This window comes from Oncorhynchus masou, chromosome 5, assembly GCF_036934945.1.
Source record: "Oncorhynchus masou masou isolate Uvic2021 chromosome 5, UVic_Omas_1.1, whole genome shotgun sequence".
In the NCBI taxonomy this organism is placed as follows: Eukaryota; Metazoa; Chordata; class Actinopteri; order Salmoniformes; family Salmonidae; genus Oncorhynchus; species Oncorhynchus masou.
Genome location: NC_088216.1, coordinates 21,822,857 through 21,838,692, shown reverse-complemented (window position 1 = coordinate 21,838,692; position 15,836 = coordinate 21,822,857). Strand labels below are relative to the sequence as shown.

General features: G+C 46.0%; 2 protein-coding genes across 10 annotated transcripts; both read left to right on the top strand.

The window, feature by feature from the left end:
• The first annotated feature begins 16 nt into the window (after window positions 1-16).
• Window positions 17-11,196, top strand: LOC135536954 (NACHT, LRR and PYD domains-containing protein 12-like). 5 transcript variants are annotated; one of them, XM_064963197.1, is made up of 10 exons: window positions 17-838; window positions 1,270-4,347; window positions 4,512-6,221; window positions 6,414-6,761; window positions 6,949-7,116; window positions 7,226-7,396; window positions 8,362-8,532; window positions 8,739-8,912; window positions 9,003-9,176; window positions 9,373-11,196. In XM_064963197.1, exons 2-10 carry the CDS (start codon window positions 4,307-4,309, stop codon window positions 9,383-9,385), a joined length of 2,970 nt encoding a protein of 989 aa, XP_064819269.1. In that variant the 5' UTR covers window positions 17-838; window positions 1,270-4,306; the 3' UTR covers window positions 9,386-11,196. The 5 variants fall into 5 exon arrangements, with proteins under 5 accessions (XP_064819269.1, XP_064819262.1, XP_064819259.1 ...); XM_064963190.1 differs by having other exon boundaries at window positions 17-1,122; XM_064963187.1 differs by having other exon boundaries at window positions 17-1,168.
• Window positions 9,397-15,742, top strand: LOC135536991 (elongation factor 1-alpha, somatic form-like). 5 transcript variants are annotated; one of them, XM_064963233.1, is made up of 8 exons: window positions 9,397-9,524; window positions 11,951-12,096; window positions 12,392-12,571; window positions 12,918-13,214; window positions 13,471-13,621; window positions 13,989-14,245; window positions 14,434-14,668; window positions 15,002-15,742. In XM_064963233.1, the coding sequence occupies exons 2-8, from the start codon at window positions 11,953-11,955 to the stop codon at window positions 15,124-15,126; spliced, it is 1,389 nt and encodes a 462-aa protein (XP_064819305.1). In that variant the 5' UTR covers window positions 9,397-9,524; window positions 11,951-11,952; the 3' UTR covers window positions 15,127-15,742. The 5 variants fall into 5 exon arrangements, with proteins under 5 accessions (XP_064819305.1, XP_064819296.1, XP_064819288.1 ...); XM_064963224.1 differs by having other exon boundaries at window positions 11,898-12,096; XM_064963216.1 differs by having other exon boundaries at window positions 9,397-10,668.
• The last annotated feature ends 94 nt before the right edge of the window (window positions 15,743-15,836 follow it).

Sequence of the window (15,836 nt, the reverse complement as noted above, 5' to 3'; positions counted from 1 at the left end):
AGTTCATAGGCTATAATGGCAAGACCGCGAATTGAGGGTGATAGAAGCGCTGACAATGCTACAAGATTTGGATCAAATAGAGTCAGATGGAGGGGAGGAACTTGATGCTGAGATCGACTATGATGATGAATGGAATCAATAGATTCCGATGCTGTCTGCGATTCTGATTAACGATGCCCAGCGTGCAGGTGTCAACAACTCAGATGGAGGGAGAGGAGAAGGGGAAAGACGGCACGGTTTGGATAAAACAGCCTGTGGACAACGCTGCAAGTCGGTTATGAGCACAGAATGGCACCCCCATTGGAATCGGGCCCTACACATTACGCCAAAGGCAGAATCGACAGAGCATTCGACAGTTTCCATTGTTTATGTAACATGGAGATGTTGCAGCACATCAAGGACTGTACTGTAGCTGAGGCGCGCCAGGCGAGAGGAGACAACACGTGGGACATGTCTGTGGATGAGCTGGAAGCGTTCATTGCGCTCTTATATGTCCGAGGACAATACGTAGGAATGAACACGCCTTTGGAGAGCTTCTGGAACGAAAAATATGGGGGGATTTTTTTCCCCGAGTCACTATGCCCACGGAACCGCTTCAGAGAGATCATGCGATACCTGTGTTTTGACGCAAGAGAGACCAGACGCATGCGCCTAGAAACGGACAAATTCGCCCTGGTATCAGACGTTTGGGACGCGTTTGTACAGAACTATGTTTCCTCTTACAAGCCAGGAGTGAACATTTCCCCACAAAAGCTAAGTGCACCTTTACGCAGTACATCCCCTACAAGCAAGACAAGTGGGGCATGAAGTTTCAGTTGGCAGCTGACGTTGACAGCAAGTACGTGCTGAATGTCTTTCCATATCTGGGGAAAGGTGAATCTCAGCGTCCTGACATTGTGGTGATGAGGCTTGTAGACCTTACCTTGGCGAGGGTAGGAATGTAAACACAGACGAGATCTTCACGTCACTCAGTTGGCAAATAAGTTGATTGACAAGAACACAAGCTTAGTCGGGGTTATGAAAGTGAGCCGGGGGCTGCTTCTCTCTGTGGGCAACTAGTCACAGGCAGAGCTGTTCTCCACAACGGCGTTGAAGCACGACAAAGCAACACGGTTTACAGATGTAAGCCAAGAGAACGTCAAGAGAGAGAGAGAACGTGCCATTGACGGTGACACAAAGAGAAAACCAGAGTCCCTGACGCACTATAACAACACAAATGTATGTTGTAGCAAAAATAATTCTAAGGTATTGTACTGTATTCTATTCCAGGTTGGTGTGGATAACATGGCCAGACAGTTCACGGTGAAAGGGGGTACTCGCCGCTGGCCTGTTGCCGTATTCTACAACCTGCTTGATCTGGCTGCTATCAACGCGCACGTTTTGTTCACTCTGTGCACCGGTAAGACAACCCCGAGGAGAGATTTCATCATGTAGTTGGCATTGGAGCTTCGTGAGAATCACATGAGCGCCAAGGGCAAGGCGGCAGCGGACGATGTCCCATATGACGCACCACCGCTCTCCGAGAAGAAGAGACAGTGTCAGGTGCACTGATACATGCGGAACAAAAACTGGGACTTCTGCGGGACCTGTACGCGATTTGTCTGCGGAAAGTGCTCATTCCGGAATAAAGACTTTTTTTAGCTGACTCGAGGCCCATTTAGCCCTATTGACAGTGCGTATTTTGGATACACCTACAGCCTACTGGGTAGACTACTTAGACTAACATAGGAACGGCTGGTGTAAAAAGAAGGTCATCGGAAAACGTGTGGCGAGGCGACATTTGCCGCAGCACATTTCAATCTTTTGGTTTAGTTTATTAAAATACAGTATACTCCATTTTGTTTGTGAGAAAATATGAATGGGATCAAATATGGTTTATATTCTTGGGCCACAAATACTTTTTCAATCCAAAATGATTAATTTAAATTCATCAATAAACACGATAGCTGACAGTCTGAGTACATTTATTTTATAAGGCCTGCAGTTGCATTGGGCAGAACTATAGGAAGCAAGGAAGTAAGCTCAGCCCTGTGCGTGTTATTGTCCACCAAGTTGCTTTCTCTGTGTATAGGAAACCCCCCCCAGTCCTCATTTAAAATATCATTCATATGGAGTACAAGTTTGCTGGACTTTGACAGTTTTACCAAAAACCTCAGGTAAACTCCGGTAAGAATGTCTGGCTACATTCCAACAGAAAGGTGCACAGAAACTACACTCTGACCAACCAAAGCCTTGAGGGGGAAGTTTGGTGTCTTTATTTTTGACGGAGCGTCTCTGGCTTCGGAACTGGGCAATGCAACCTGGAGAGGCTTTCGGCTGCTTGGCGGATGGAAGGGTAGCGCTATCCCGTGGGAAGTTGAGTTGTGGACGTTGTTTTCATGAGGGAAATGGGAAATTGCGGCGAGTAGTGCTGACGAAATGGAGAGTTGGTGAACCAAAAGCTGTGCCCGAATGCGAACAATATGCGTGCCAGTTCTGATGGTATGGAGCGGGAGGACGAGGGTCAAGAACCGGAAAAGTCGGTAGTGGAAAGACATAGGAAGAAGAGAGATCATGATACAGAAAGCAGTGCAGCGTCTAGTAAAGAAAGCATAAAGAGGGCCAAGGTAGGACGCAAGCGTAGTGATGTGGAAAGTGTACATGCTATTCGACTAACTAATGCCGCAGAGAAAGAGGTCAGTGAAGTGAAATTAGCTCGGTTAATTGGAGATAATATATTGTTTATATTGTGTGGTAGCCAGGCTCAGCAAGAGAAGATTTAGAAAATGGAAAATCTTAATGGGAAGAAGGTTAAAAGCCATGTCCCTGGTGCATATGCTAGGTTGAAGGGAGTCATCACTGGAGTCCCAATATCTATGTCCGCAGATGATATCAAAGATGGGAAGGGAGGCATTGTGATTGGGGACAAAAAGTTGATCAGTAGGAAAGAAGGCCAAAAAAGGGAAAGCTTATCAGGAATGCTGAGGTTTGAGAGAGCCGGGAAAAGTACAGATCGGATTCCTTCGTTTCAATGTTAGAGAATTTGTCCCATATGCACTGCAGTGTTTTAAATGCCAAAGAATGGGACATGTAGCTGCTCAGTGTGAAGGAGAGAAAATATATGCCTAGTGTGGAGGGGCACACGATTACAGTGAATGTGGAAGCAATGTGAAAATTAAGTGCTGTGATGGTGGGGGGGACACACAGAGCAGCATTTGGTGGATGCCAGGCACAGAGAGAGGCTAGAGGCTCAGCGATATGGGATCAGTAGAAGTTAGCGATTCATTTGGTTTTGAATTTTATTTTCACCGTAGTACAGAATTGGGCAGATCATTATTTATTGTACATTGCAGCACAGTAGGTGGCGGCATGCGCGAAAACGATTGTTTGCGGACCGCCATGATATCATAGAAGCAGAAGAAGGCGGCGGCGATGGCTGCTTCTGTACTGCTCCGCATTTGCGCTATCTGCAAAACATGAATGTATCGAAACGAATTGGTCAAATTGAATAAGACGGAGAAAAGCAAGCATGTAAGCATATAACTGTGGATTTGCATTAGTTCGGTGGTTGTTTGTAATTTACAGCACATAAAAGTGGAATGTGATGAGTGCTGCTAGCCTGTACATTATCGTTGCCATTTACTGTAGCTTTTAGCTATGGAGTTGAGTTTAGTCCTCTAGCCCAGACTGATTCCAAAGAGGACCTATAGTTAAGCTAAAGCGGATTCGGTGTTTTGTCAGCTATTTAGCTATACCAGCTAGTTAGCTACACAGGCCACATAGATCATGATACCGTCCCTAAAGTTAGCAAATTATTTGACCAGTCTCTAAACTTGACTAACGCAGTGGCCTTGTGGTGAGTGTCCCCCCTGAGATTGGACGGTTGTGAGTACAATCCCTGGCCGAGTCATACCAAAGACTGTAAAAATGGGACATGATGCACCTCTGCTTGGCACTCAGCGCATGTCACGGAGTGTAATGCTAACACCAACAACATACCCAGGTTACCAATGAGAAGCTGAGGTGGAAATCTTAGCTTGAATAGTTTGTGGCTTAACATGTTAATGAATCATTTCCCATATGAGAGGCAGTGCAATTTAGGGAGTATTGGCAGTACATCCCTGATGTAGTGTACCAATATTGCTAATCACAATATTCTGTGTGTATTACAAGTCAATGGTTGGTTGGTAGTGTGACCTCCCTGCAGCTGTCATCAAATGTGGGACTAGCTCGCCTGTCTTACTGCATTCTACACAGATTCTGTCTCTTGAGAAATTGGAGGGACACAAACGTTGGTAGTAACAGATCCACCTCTGAATCCAGGGGAATGTTTTGCCCTGCGAAAGAAAACCGATTAACTGAACAAAGGTAAGATAATCACATTCACCACACAGTCAGAACAGAGGACCAGCTCAGAATGAGTCTATTGAAAATGAATGTCATTTTGAATACACAGTATGGGCATGTTCATTGAAGCGTTAGTATTTTATATTGCACGTAGAAAATACGATTTTTATTTGCCAATTTGACAGGAAAGTCTCTGCCTCCCATGTGGGAAAACTCAGCAATAAACTCAAAGCCATCCTGAAGAAGAAGTACCAAAGTCCACCAGGGGGGGAAACTGAGCATCCATTTTATATTCATTGTGATCTCCACTATCCACCTGGTGAAAGTGGAGAGGGGAACCAACATGAGTACATTCTATCTGAGCCAGGCTACAGGAGAAGACATCAAGGAACATGTTCATTCCGAAACTCAGAAGTCGAGGAGCCTATCAGAACAGCTTTGACAAAGGGCGTCTCTGGTATTGGCAAAACTAGCCAGGTGCGGATGATGATTCTTAACTGGGCAGAGGGAAAAGGAAACCAGGAAGTTCAACTAATATTTCCCCTTCCTTTCCGAGAGCTAAATTTGCTGAAGGAGAGACTGAGTCTGATTGAACTTCTTTATGAGTTTTTCCCAGAATTGAAAGAACCTGGAATTTGCAACTTGGACAACTGCAGAGTTGGGTTCTTCTTTGACGGGCTGGATGAATTCCGTCGTCCTCTCGACTTCAAGAACAGCCCGATTGTGACCAATGTCACCGAGGTTTCCTCTGTGCCGACACTGCTGACAAACCTCATTAACGGTAATCTCCTTCCCTCCGCCGCTCACATATGGATTACATCCAGACCTGCGGCAGTCAGTCGCATCCCTCTTCAGTACATTGACAGAGTGTCAGAAATCGAAGGCTTCACCGACTCCCAGAAAGAGGAGTTCTTCAGGAGAGCAATTAATGACGAGAACCAGGCCACAGCAGTTATCACCTACTTGAAGAACTCGAAGGCCCTCTACAACTTGTGCCAGATACCTTTTATCTGTTCAATCTCAGCGTCAATCCTTGAGAAACAGACATATGTACCCGACAAAACATGCGAACCTGTCGCACTAACTCCATTATTTAACGACCTACTCATCCTGTTACAAATGGCGAACCACAATGTAAAGATAGTTGACGAATTGGGGGAACTAGCCCTGAAGCAGTTGGTGAAAGGCAACACGGTTTTCTACGAGGAAGACCTGCGAGAGTGCAACATTGATGCCCGAGTGGCAGCTGTATACGCAAAAGTGAACATACCCATCTTCAGGGAGGATATTGGGCTGCACCAACAGAAGATCTACTACTTTGGGCATACCACCATTCAGGAGTTCTTTGGCGCATTGCGGTTTCTTCAATCTGTTGACGTCCAAGACAAAAACCAGGCTGTCAACCGGAAAACCCAGTTTGAGAGAACTCTCTGGTTTTTTAGAGATGCCACCCAACTCAAGAGCGCGGTGGATATGACTTTGCGGAGCAAGACCGGACACATGGACCTCTTCCTTCGCTTCCTCCTCGGCATTGCTCAGAACTTTAACCATATGTTCTCCGAGGCTGGCTTCCCCTCGTCTACTACCCTTTCGGAAATGTTAGTGTACATCAAGGAGAAGGTCTTGGAGAATCCCGCTTCGCCAAGGACCCTCAACCTGCTGAACTGCCTGAGGGAACTGAAAGACTACTCTCTAGACAACGATAGTGTGCACTTTCTCAAGACGGGAATCCCCCCAGATGCCAAATACCCACGTGCACATTGGTCCGACCTGGCCTCTCTGTTAGTGGCGTCAGAGTCTGGGCCGATAGACATGCTTGGGTTGGAAGTAGAGAACAGAGGAGACGAGGAACTTCTGAGGATGCTGCCAGTGATCAAAGCTTCCCAGACAGCCACGTAAGTACTTGGTCATTTAACAACACCCGCTATTACATATCTATATGACATGTCGGTAACGCACAAGATAATTGTCATCAAAATTATGTAATTCAAGATTGTTGGGGTCGTCTTACAGTTTTGTTGGTTTAAGTGGCTGCTAGTATGACGTCTAATGTGCTTCTTGATTCCATAAACCCTCCTTCCCACCAGGCTATCGTATCACAACCTGACTGAGAAATCCTGTGAATGTCTGGGCTTGGCGCTTACCTCAAAGGTGTCCAATCTGAAAACTCTGGACCTGAGTTTCAACACGCTGAAGGACTCAGGAGTACAACTGCTGGCGGCCGGCCTGGCCAATCCACACTGCCGACTGGAGAGACTGAAACTGTCCGGCTGCAGGGTGAAACAGGATGGCTTCGCCGCTCTGGCCAAAGCTCTCAAATCCAACCCCTCGCACCTGCGAGAGCTGGATCTCAGCGGCAATGATCCGGAAGAATCGGGGGTGTTTCATCTTGTTGACGGACTAAAGGTTGTTAAGTGCGAACTGCAGATCCTGAAGTGAGTATCGAATAAATGACCACGGAACCTGTTGTGTTCTGATTTTGTGTAGGCTTGCTTTACCCCCACTTGTAACATCATTTAATTAAATTCTCCTTTGTGTTAATATTGCGGCTGGATGAAAATGAAATTCCCTTCTGTAAGGAAATAGTTGTTGTCTTCAAAAAAATGTTGTAATCTTCATTAGGCTCTCAAACTGCAAGCTGGGCCTGGAGCTGAGTCGCGCTCTGGCGGTGTTGCTGATAGACAACCCCAGACACCTGCGAGAGCTGGACGTCAGCATGAACGACCTGGGAGACCGGGGGGTGAAGCTGCTCATGGACATACTGAAGTCAACCCAGATATACAAACTGGAGTGAGTACTGTCTGGAGTATTGTAGTACACTTACACATTCCACCTCACTGATTACAAAGTGGAATGTTCCCTGTAGTAAATGTACCATACATTTTCCCTCCACCACCAGGTTGTACTGTTGTCAGCTCACTGAGAAATGCTGTGAGAACATGTTTGGATGTCTGGTGAACATCCCCAGTCTGAGGGAGCTCAACCTGAGCAACAACAACCTGAAGGACGAGGGGGTCAAGATGCTCTGCAACGCCTTCAGGCTGCCCGCCTGTCAACTGGAGAAACTCATGTAAGCTAGCTTACCCCACCAAGAGTGTACGGGCCACTCTCCCCTAGCCCCTACTCCATGTAACCTGGCCGCCTGTCAACTGGAGAAACTCATGTAAGCTAGCTTACCCCACCAAGAGTGTACGGGCCACTCTCCCCTAGCCCCTACTCCATGTAACCTGGCCGCATGTCAACTGGAGAAACTCATGTAAGCTAGCTTACCCCACCAAGAGTGTACGGGCCACTCTCCCCTAGCCCCTACTCCATGTAACCTGGCCGCCTGTCAACTGGAGAAACTCATGTAAGCTAGCTTACCCCACCAAGAGTGTACGGGCCACTCTCCCCTAGCCCCTACTCCATGTAACCTGGCCGCATGTCAACTGGAGAAACTCATGTAAGCTAGCTTACCCCACCAAGAGTGTACGGGCCACTCTCCCCTAGCCCCTACTCCATGTAACCTGGCCGCATGTCAACTGGAGAAACTCATGTAAGCTAGCTTACCCCACCAAGAGTGTACGGGCCACTCTCCCCTAGCCCCTACTCCATGTAACCTGGCCGCCTGTCAACTGGAGAAACTCATGTAAGCTAGCTTACCCCACCAAGAGTGTACGGGCCACTCTCCCCTAGCCCCTACTCCATGTAACCTGGCCGCCTGTCAACTGGAGAAACTCATGTAAGCTAGCTAGCTCACAGAGAGTTATGCCCAATCCCGTGTACACCCCTATGAAAACAAGTTAGACAATTTTGGCAATTCAAAAACAAATCAGTCATGGGCCGAATTTGGCCGGCTGGCTGCCAGTTTGCTTTGCCTGCCATATGAGCTGACTAGTACATTCAAACTTGTCCAGTTTTGTTTAGGAAATGTGTATTTTTTGCTGTCTTATCTTAATCCAAACTCTTTGGATACCACACATACATATTGAAGAATAAAATAATTGATGAATGAAAAATTGAATTGACATTGACGAGTGTTGCCATCCTCTCCAGTCTGGCGAGCTGTGGCTTCACGTCTGGAGGCTGTCGATGTCTGATTGGAGGGTTCAGTTTCAGCCCCACCTTCCTCAAACAGCTGGATATCAGCAGGAACCACCTGGGTCACTCGGATGTCTCGTTTTTCCTGTTCCTCAAAACTATACGCTTTTCACTGGAGACCCTACGGTGAGCACTGCGATTAGACTGTACAATTGTAGAAGGCCTAACTGTTCACCATCAATTAGTTTAGTTGATAGATATTTTTAAATTGAAATGGCATCAACAGGCACATCGTGTGATTTAGTGACAGTATACACAAATCAAATGACAGACTAATGTGCGTATTTGTTGAACCCCCCTTCACACACACACACACACACCTACACACCTAGACTGAGTGACTGTAAGATGACAGAGCTATGCTGTCCAGAGCTGGTCGAAGCTCTCCGCTCCAGTCTCACCAACCTGAAAGAGCTGGATCTATCTGGAAACGAACTGGGAGACAGCGGTGTAAAAACACTCTGCATGGGACTGACCTTAACAACCTGTAAACTGGAGAGACTGTTGTAAGTACCATGTTAACAGAGTTAATACTTAGAAGCATATTCACAAAAAATGCATTGTTGAGTAAGGTGAATGTTGCCCCCCCCCCCCAGTCTGAGATGCTGTGGGATCACAGTAAAGGGCTGCTCCTCCCTAGCATTAGCCCTGAAGTCCAGCCACTCCAGTATCACAGAACTAGGCCTGATGGGAAATGACACGGGAGAAGAAGGACTGAGAATTCTCTCCGACATCAGGGACAACCAGCGCTACAATCTACAGACTTTAGAGTAAGTACTGATGCCATCAAAGCTCAGAAAAGTTACTTGTTAATGTTACTATAGAAACAGTGCAAAATGTGGGACAGGATATTTTTATTTGTTTTGCGAACTTGAAAGATATTCTCTAGATAGACTCTAGATATATAGGCCTACATTAGTGCAATGTAATCATTAGTCCATTGGTTAATCTTATTCCTCTTTCCAGAATAAACGATTGAGAGTGGCCTTGCTCGCTGGATGGAGGTGGTTCTTGGCTCGACCTCTTCCCAAATCTGGAGTGAAGTTACTGAACGAGGAACACTCTGGAGTGAAGATACGAAACGATTGGCTGACAAGTCTCGACACACGAGTTCAACAGTAAGCACTTTACTTGCTTTGGATCAACGGCACTGGTTCACTGACTTTTGACCATTTTTAAAGTGCCTTTCAGTATCCTGGCTGCTCACACTTGAACAGAAGACCAAAGAGTATTTACCTAGAACCAGATAGTCAGGCTGAAATGACACACACACACACACACACACACACACACAAACTCCGTTCCTCAGGTCTTGCTACAGTATCAACTCATTTAACCTTTGCAGAAGCCTTACAGTATGTTTTGCACATCAGTATGTACACTAGTATGTATAGCCTTTGTAACAGGCGCCTCTGCTCAAACACACGTGACCGGCCTCTTGACAACGTCTTAGCCAACTACGGTACCGAACAGCTAGCAGTTTGGTGGGGTGAGGTTACGTCCCAGCGTCTCTGAGGGAGAAGGATGATGCAACGTTTTCTTTTTAACACAGGTACAGTCCCTTGGTAGCACAGTCTTTTTTTGTTTTTCAATTTTTATTTGATAGTGCTTTTTCTTAATTAAGATAACCAAACGTTTCGGAAAATGTGTACAGTAGTACAACTCTTGGTTTATTTATTATTGTTGCGTACAATGTACATTGTACCCAAATATACCTAGTTATTTCTATTGGTCATGATGGTTAAAAAAAAAAAAGGTCCTAATGGGAGGTTTAACTTCAGAAGCTTTTCAACTTTGGTTATATGTTTCAGGTCTGGTCTCCAGATCTGTTTGCGCCTACTGCAACAGTCTGGTTGACGCTGTATTTCACGTTAAACAAGTGCCTTTAGAGTAGTGTGATTGTGAGGGACACAGTTCTCTACTATTTGTCTCCTCTGCTGGTATGTACAGTATGTCTGTTTGAGTGTGCTTGTATGTGTGTTCTGTTAGTGTGTTTGTGTGTACATGTATACAATCATGTCTCATGTTCAAATTGTTACAATATTACACATTGATGATTTGGGCTGATTCTCTGATTGTTACGGTACATCACCACCACCTGGTGGCGAAAAATACGAATTTCTCGGGGGGGGTTAAACTAATGACGTATGTCAAGCCAATAGCGCCAGAACCCACTACTGGGTCCCTAATAATAAACCAGACAGCATATTTTGCTACACGATCACTGGCCGAATTATTGCGAGCGCATCTACACAAACCCAGGTACGATACCATTTTAGCTAACAACAAGCTAAAGTATTAACCAACCATGGTCTGTATTTTTAAACGTGTGCTGTGAGAGGATGGTCGGACGAGGTAGGTGTAACGCTGGATGTCATGGTGTTATGCAAGGCAGTCTGTTTGGATGTATTGCACACTGTCTCCATGTGGAATTTACAATAACAACGCGACTGACACTATTAGCAGAACAATAAGGGGTTGCTCTCGGAAGGTCATATGGCGCAGTGTAATACCGGGTATCGGTTTGAACCGGCGCTGAAGCCTATGTGTTTGGATAACGCGAAATAGTTACCAAGCCAGCAAGATGCACGATAGTGGCGTCAATATTCGCAAAACTAAGGCAGCAGTCCTGTAATAGCCCACCTATTGCTGTCCCGTAATGTCTTTCATTGCTTCGTAGGAGCTAATAAACATGTTATAACTACACAATATAAATGTTCCTTATGCGTTTACATGGTATTTATTTGATATCTTGTTAATAGTTATGTAATAAATCAAACTTTGTTTCAGTGTCAATTGTAGCAGGTGTTTAGGGGAGTATATGAGGATGGAGGGGTTACCTAGGTAACATTGGGAGTCGTTGCAAATGGCACCTTATTCCCGATAGGCTATAGTGTACAATACCCTGTATAGAGCCCAGTGCACTAAATATGGATCAGGGTGCCATTTGGAATGTAACCTGGGTGTATATTGATTGGTTGACTGGCCCATTGTTTCTGTGACTGCCTCTTGAAATATTAAACGTCCCAAATACTGTTTGCACCCAACCACCAGTCTCCAGTGTCATCATGAACACGGTGGGGTCGGCTTTGAGAACCAGGAAGGAAAATAACAGCTGTGTTGTTGAGGAAATAGCTGCTTTTCATTCACCTGTTCTTTCATTCTGATGACCTCACTCTCAAAATGGTGGCAAGCCACTCAGTGAAACTGTATACACATTGTCAGGGAAGGGAATGGAGAGATCTTACGGGGTGTGAATGGTTCTCGATGACTGCAATTATGACGTGTGAGGGAAGAGAGGTGTTTGCCAACTCTTGTGAGCTTTCTTCGTTGCTTAGCAGCCTTATAAACTAAACAAAGCATTGCATAGGGATACTGGACTCGGTCACTAGTATTAATCAATTTCACAAATATTTGTCTCCTTAACACCTCCTAAAATGTAATACATTTTGCTCGGTTAATGACATTGTAATTCCTAATAACTTGGCTAGCTTGGTTGACCCCTCTTGCCACAATCTACTCCGGTGTCTTCCTGAGCGAACAGCTATGGGCAAGGAGAAGCTTCACATCAACATCGTGGTGATCGGCCATGTGGACTCAGGCAAGTCGACCACCACGGGCCACCTCATCTACAAGTGTGGGGGCATCGACAAGAGGACCATTGAGAAGTTTGAGAAGGAGGCCGCTGAGGTATGGAGGTGGCCAGACAAGTAACTTAACTCTCTGTGCTGGGAATGTGTTTAAGGTCTAGCCTGTTGTCATACATGATCGATATGTTAGAGACTATTGTCAAACTTTACACCAAGCTCAGTATTTCAGGGATATGGTATGATTCCACTTTGAATCCATACCATTGAATTTACTATTGACTTATCTACCTCTCGTTATCTCTCTCTCTATTTTGTTCCAACATAGTAAAGACAAAAGAGACAAACAAACTGCACAGACTTTTGCCATTGATTTGGTCTCTCTGGCCTGTCTTTAGATGGGGAAGGGCTCGTTCAAGTACGCCTGGGTGCTGGACAAGCTGAAGGCAGAGAGGGAGCGAGGCATCACCATCGACATCTCCCTGTGGAAGTTTGAGACCAGCAGGTACTACGTCACCATCATCGACGCCCCGGGACACAGGGACTTCATCAAGAACATGATCACTGGCACCTCTCAGGTATGGGCTGCAGACACTACCATATCCAGCTGTCACTAAACATGGACCCTGACTAAAGGTTTAGCCAAGGGCCTTCTTATTTGGTACTTATGGGCCGCAAAACTGGTAGACGGAAGAGCATGAAACATATTAAACATGTCTTCTATACTTTTAGGAATATAAAGCAGGATTACATTGGCTACTCTGAAAATCAAACGGTTATTTTGGGAGTCCATAAACGGCACCATATTTTAAGATTACATTTACTAAAACAAGAAATTGCTTATTTTTTCATGTAACACTTTCTGCTTTCAAACTGCTTTCAAATGCACACAAAATTAGACGTCATGGTTGCTCCCTGCCACAGGCGGACTGTGCTGTGCTCATCGTGGCGGCGGGCGTGGGCGAGTTCGAGGCGGGCATCTCCAAGAATGGGCAAACCCGCGAGCACGCCCTTCTGGCCTACACCCTAGGGGTCAAGCAGCTGATCGTAGGGGTCAACAAGATGGACTCCACCGAGCCCAACTACAGCCAGAAACGCTACGAGGAGATTGTGAAGGAAGTCAGCACCTATATTAAGAAGATTGGTTATAACCCGGATACGGTGGCCTTCGTTCCCATCTCCGGCTGGAATGGGGACAATATGCTGGAGGCTAGCCCTAACGTTAGTATTCTTCTATGTATACTTATCCTTTTCCAAGACAGGAGGACACTTTACATTCTTAGGACGCAACCTTATTACACAATAGAGTTGCAGATGCAGTCGTGCACACCTCCACTGAATTACACTGCCCCATTAGTGTAACTGCAGTTGTATGAAAAGTGGTTAGTTTTTACAAGGTGTCTTAATACGTATTTCTTATGTAGGCCTTAACGCTTAAGCTACGCTTGTTCCTAATGTTTTGGTCTGGTCCCTGTAGATGACATGGTTCAAAGGGTGGAAGATCACCCGTAAGGACGGCAACGCCTCTGGGACCACCCTGCTGGAGGCTCTGGACGCCATCCAGCCGCCCTCCCGCCCCACTGACAAACCCCTCCGCCTGCCCCTACAGGACGTCTACAAGATAGGAGGTGAGGCCCTGGGAGGCGTTCAAACCCACCACTGGTGCTATGCCAGTGGCTTAGGGGTCAATTCCATTTCAATTGTTGTTTTTCAGCTCTTACATACATTTGATTTTTGACGTTATACCTGGCACTCAGGCTGGGATTCAATCCGAGCTGCGTTCGATCTGCGATCTAGCACGCTTGACATTTAACTGGAATTTACAATTGAATTGACATCTGCAGCATTTACCTTGGAATGCGATCTCTGCGGAGGTGGTAACATTGCAATTAAATGCTACAATTTCTACAGGTGCGATCGGAGTCAATCCTGGCCTCAGAGAGACTTGAAAGATTGCCTCAAACGTTTCATGCCTCTCACCTCCCTCTCTCCCAGGTATTGGTACGGTCCCGGTGGGGCGGGTGGAGACGGGCGTGATCAAGCCAGGCATGGTGGTGACTTTTGCCCCCGTCAATGTGACCACGGAGGTCAAGTCAGTGGAGATGCACCACGAGGCGCTGACCGAGGCCATGCCTGGAGACAACGTGGGCTTTAACGTCAAGAATGTGTCGGTAAAAGACATACGGCGAGGAAACGTGGCTGGAGACAGTAAGAACGACCCGCCGATGGAGGTGGCCAGCTTCACTGCACAGGTCTGGATAGGAGAGTTCGCTGTGGAGAACATTGTGTGTCTGGACTGAAACGAGACCTTACGAGACACCATTCCTGTTTTTGTCCAATTCACACATCACTTACTACCACCGTATAGAAAGGAAACAAGTAGCATAGAGTCACATAGAAGAGAAATGACGTGTGTGTGTGTGTGTGTCTCCTCCCTCAGGTCATCATCCTGAACCACCCAGGTCAGATCAGTGCCGGCTACGCCCCCGTGCTGGACTGCCACACGGCCCACATCGCCTGTAAGTTCGCCGAGCTGAAGGAGAAGATTGACCGGCGCTCGGGCAAGAAGCTGGAGGACAACCCCAAGGCCCTGAAGTCTGGCGACGCAGCCATCGTTGCCATGGTCCCCGGGAAGCCCATGTGTGTGGAGAGCTTCTCCGAGTACCCACCACTTGGTAGGTGGTGTGTGTGTGTGTGTGTCTGCCCTCAACTCAGATCCCTTTGGGGGGACAGATGTTGTGTACTGTGCATCTTTATTGTCATATAGATATTACAGAACCGGCTCTGTTCATCAGATAAGAAGTTATCTCCATCCTTCAACAGTCTTGGTGCTTCTTGCCTAGAACTAATCACATGTTCCATTTAGTATTTTCAAAGTGCTACAGTTGATCACAAATCAACTATAGCATTGTATCATGTGCTATAAAGCCTGTAATAGACTGAAATGCGTTTATAATAAAGTCATTTGAAATATGACTCGCATTCGATCATTCTCTCCATCCTCGCAGGGCGCTTTGCGGTGCGTGACATGCGTCAGACGGTGGCGGTGGGCGTGATCAAGGCGGTGGAGAAGAAGGCTCCGTCCACGGGCAAGGTCACCAAGTCGGCCCAGAAGGCCCAGAAGGTCAAATGAACGTTGTGTTGGGCTGGCGACGTTAGTGTCCGCCACCGTGAAAACATCACTCCCCTCCTACACACCATAGTCCACGTCTGGTCCATATGCTCACGATGCATCGCAAGAGCAGACGGAGGGAAACAATGTCGTGGTATATTCATTAAGGAAGTGTTCTGTTTTATATATATACACACACATATATATATATGTGTGTGTGTGTGTGTGTGTTTTGGACTGCTTGTTTGACTGTTTGTGGTTAGGATACACTATCTGAGTAGAAGACCATTTAAATAACTCCTCTAGATGTGTACTATTGTACTCTGTTAACCATCAAAAATGGTATTGATAGTGTTGGTTTGCATTAAACTAGCTGCTAGTTAATGTTAGTAAAAATGTACAAACATTTTTCAGTCGATAAAATGTTGAAATGATGTTGTTTTCCTATGGCTGCTTCCATGTTCCCAATGCACTTTAAGAAATATATCAGATACTAACACATTATAGCACCTTGCTTGGCTTAAAAGCTCCCTTGCACTGTTCAAACCTTGTCGACACTGTTCCCTCGACACCTTATTGTATGCAACCTGTGAGCTTAATCTATATCAAAAGACATTAAAAAAAGTGTTCAAACTTAGCAACATGTGCATCATTTTTCCACAGTCATTTAAATATGGGTTGACAGTTGAAAAATGAAAAAAATCGTCTTCAAGGTAATAAATGGATGTCAA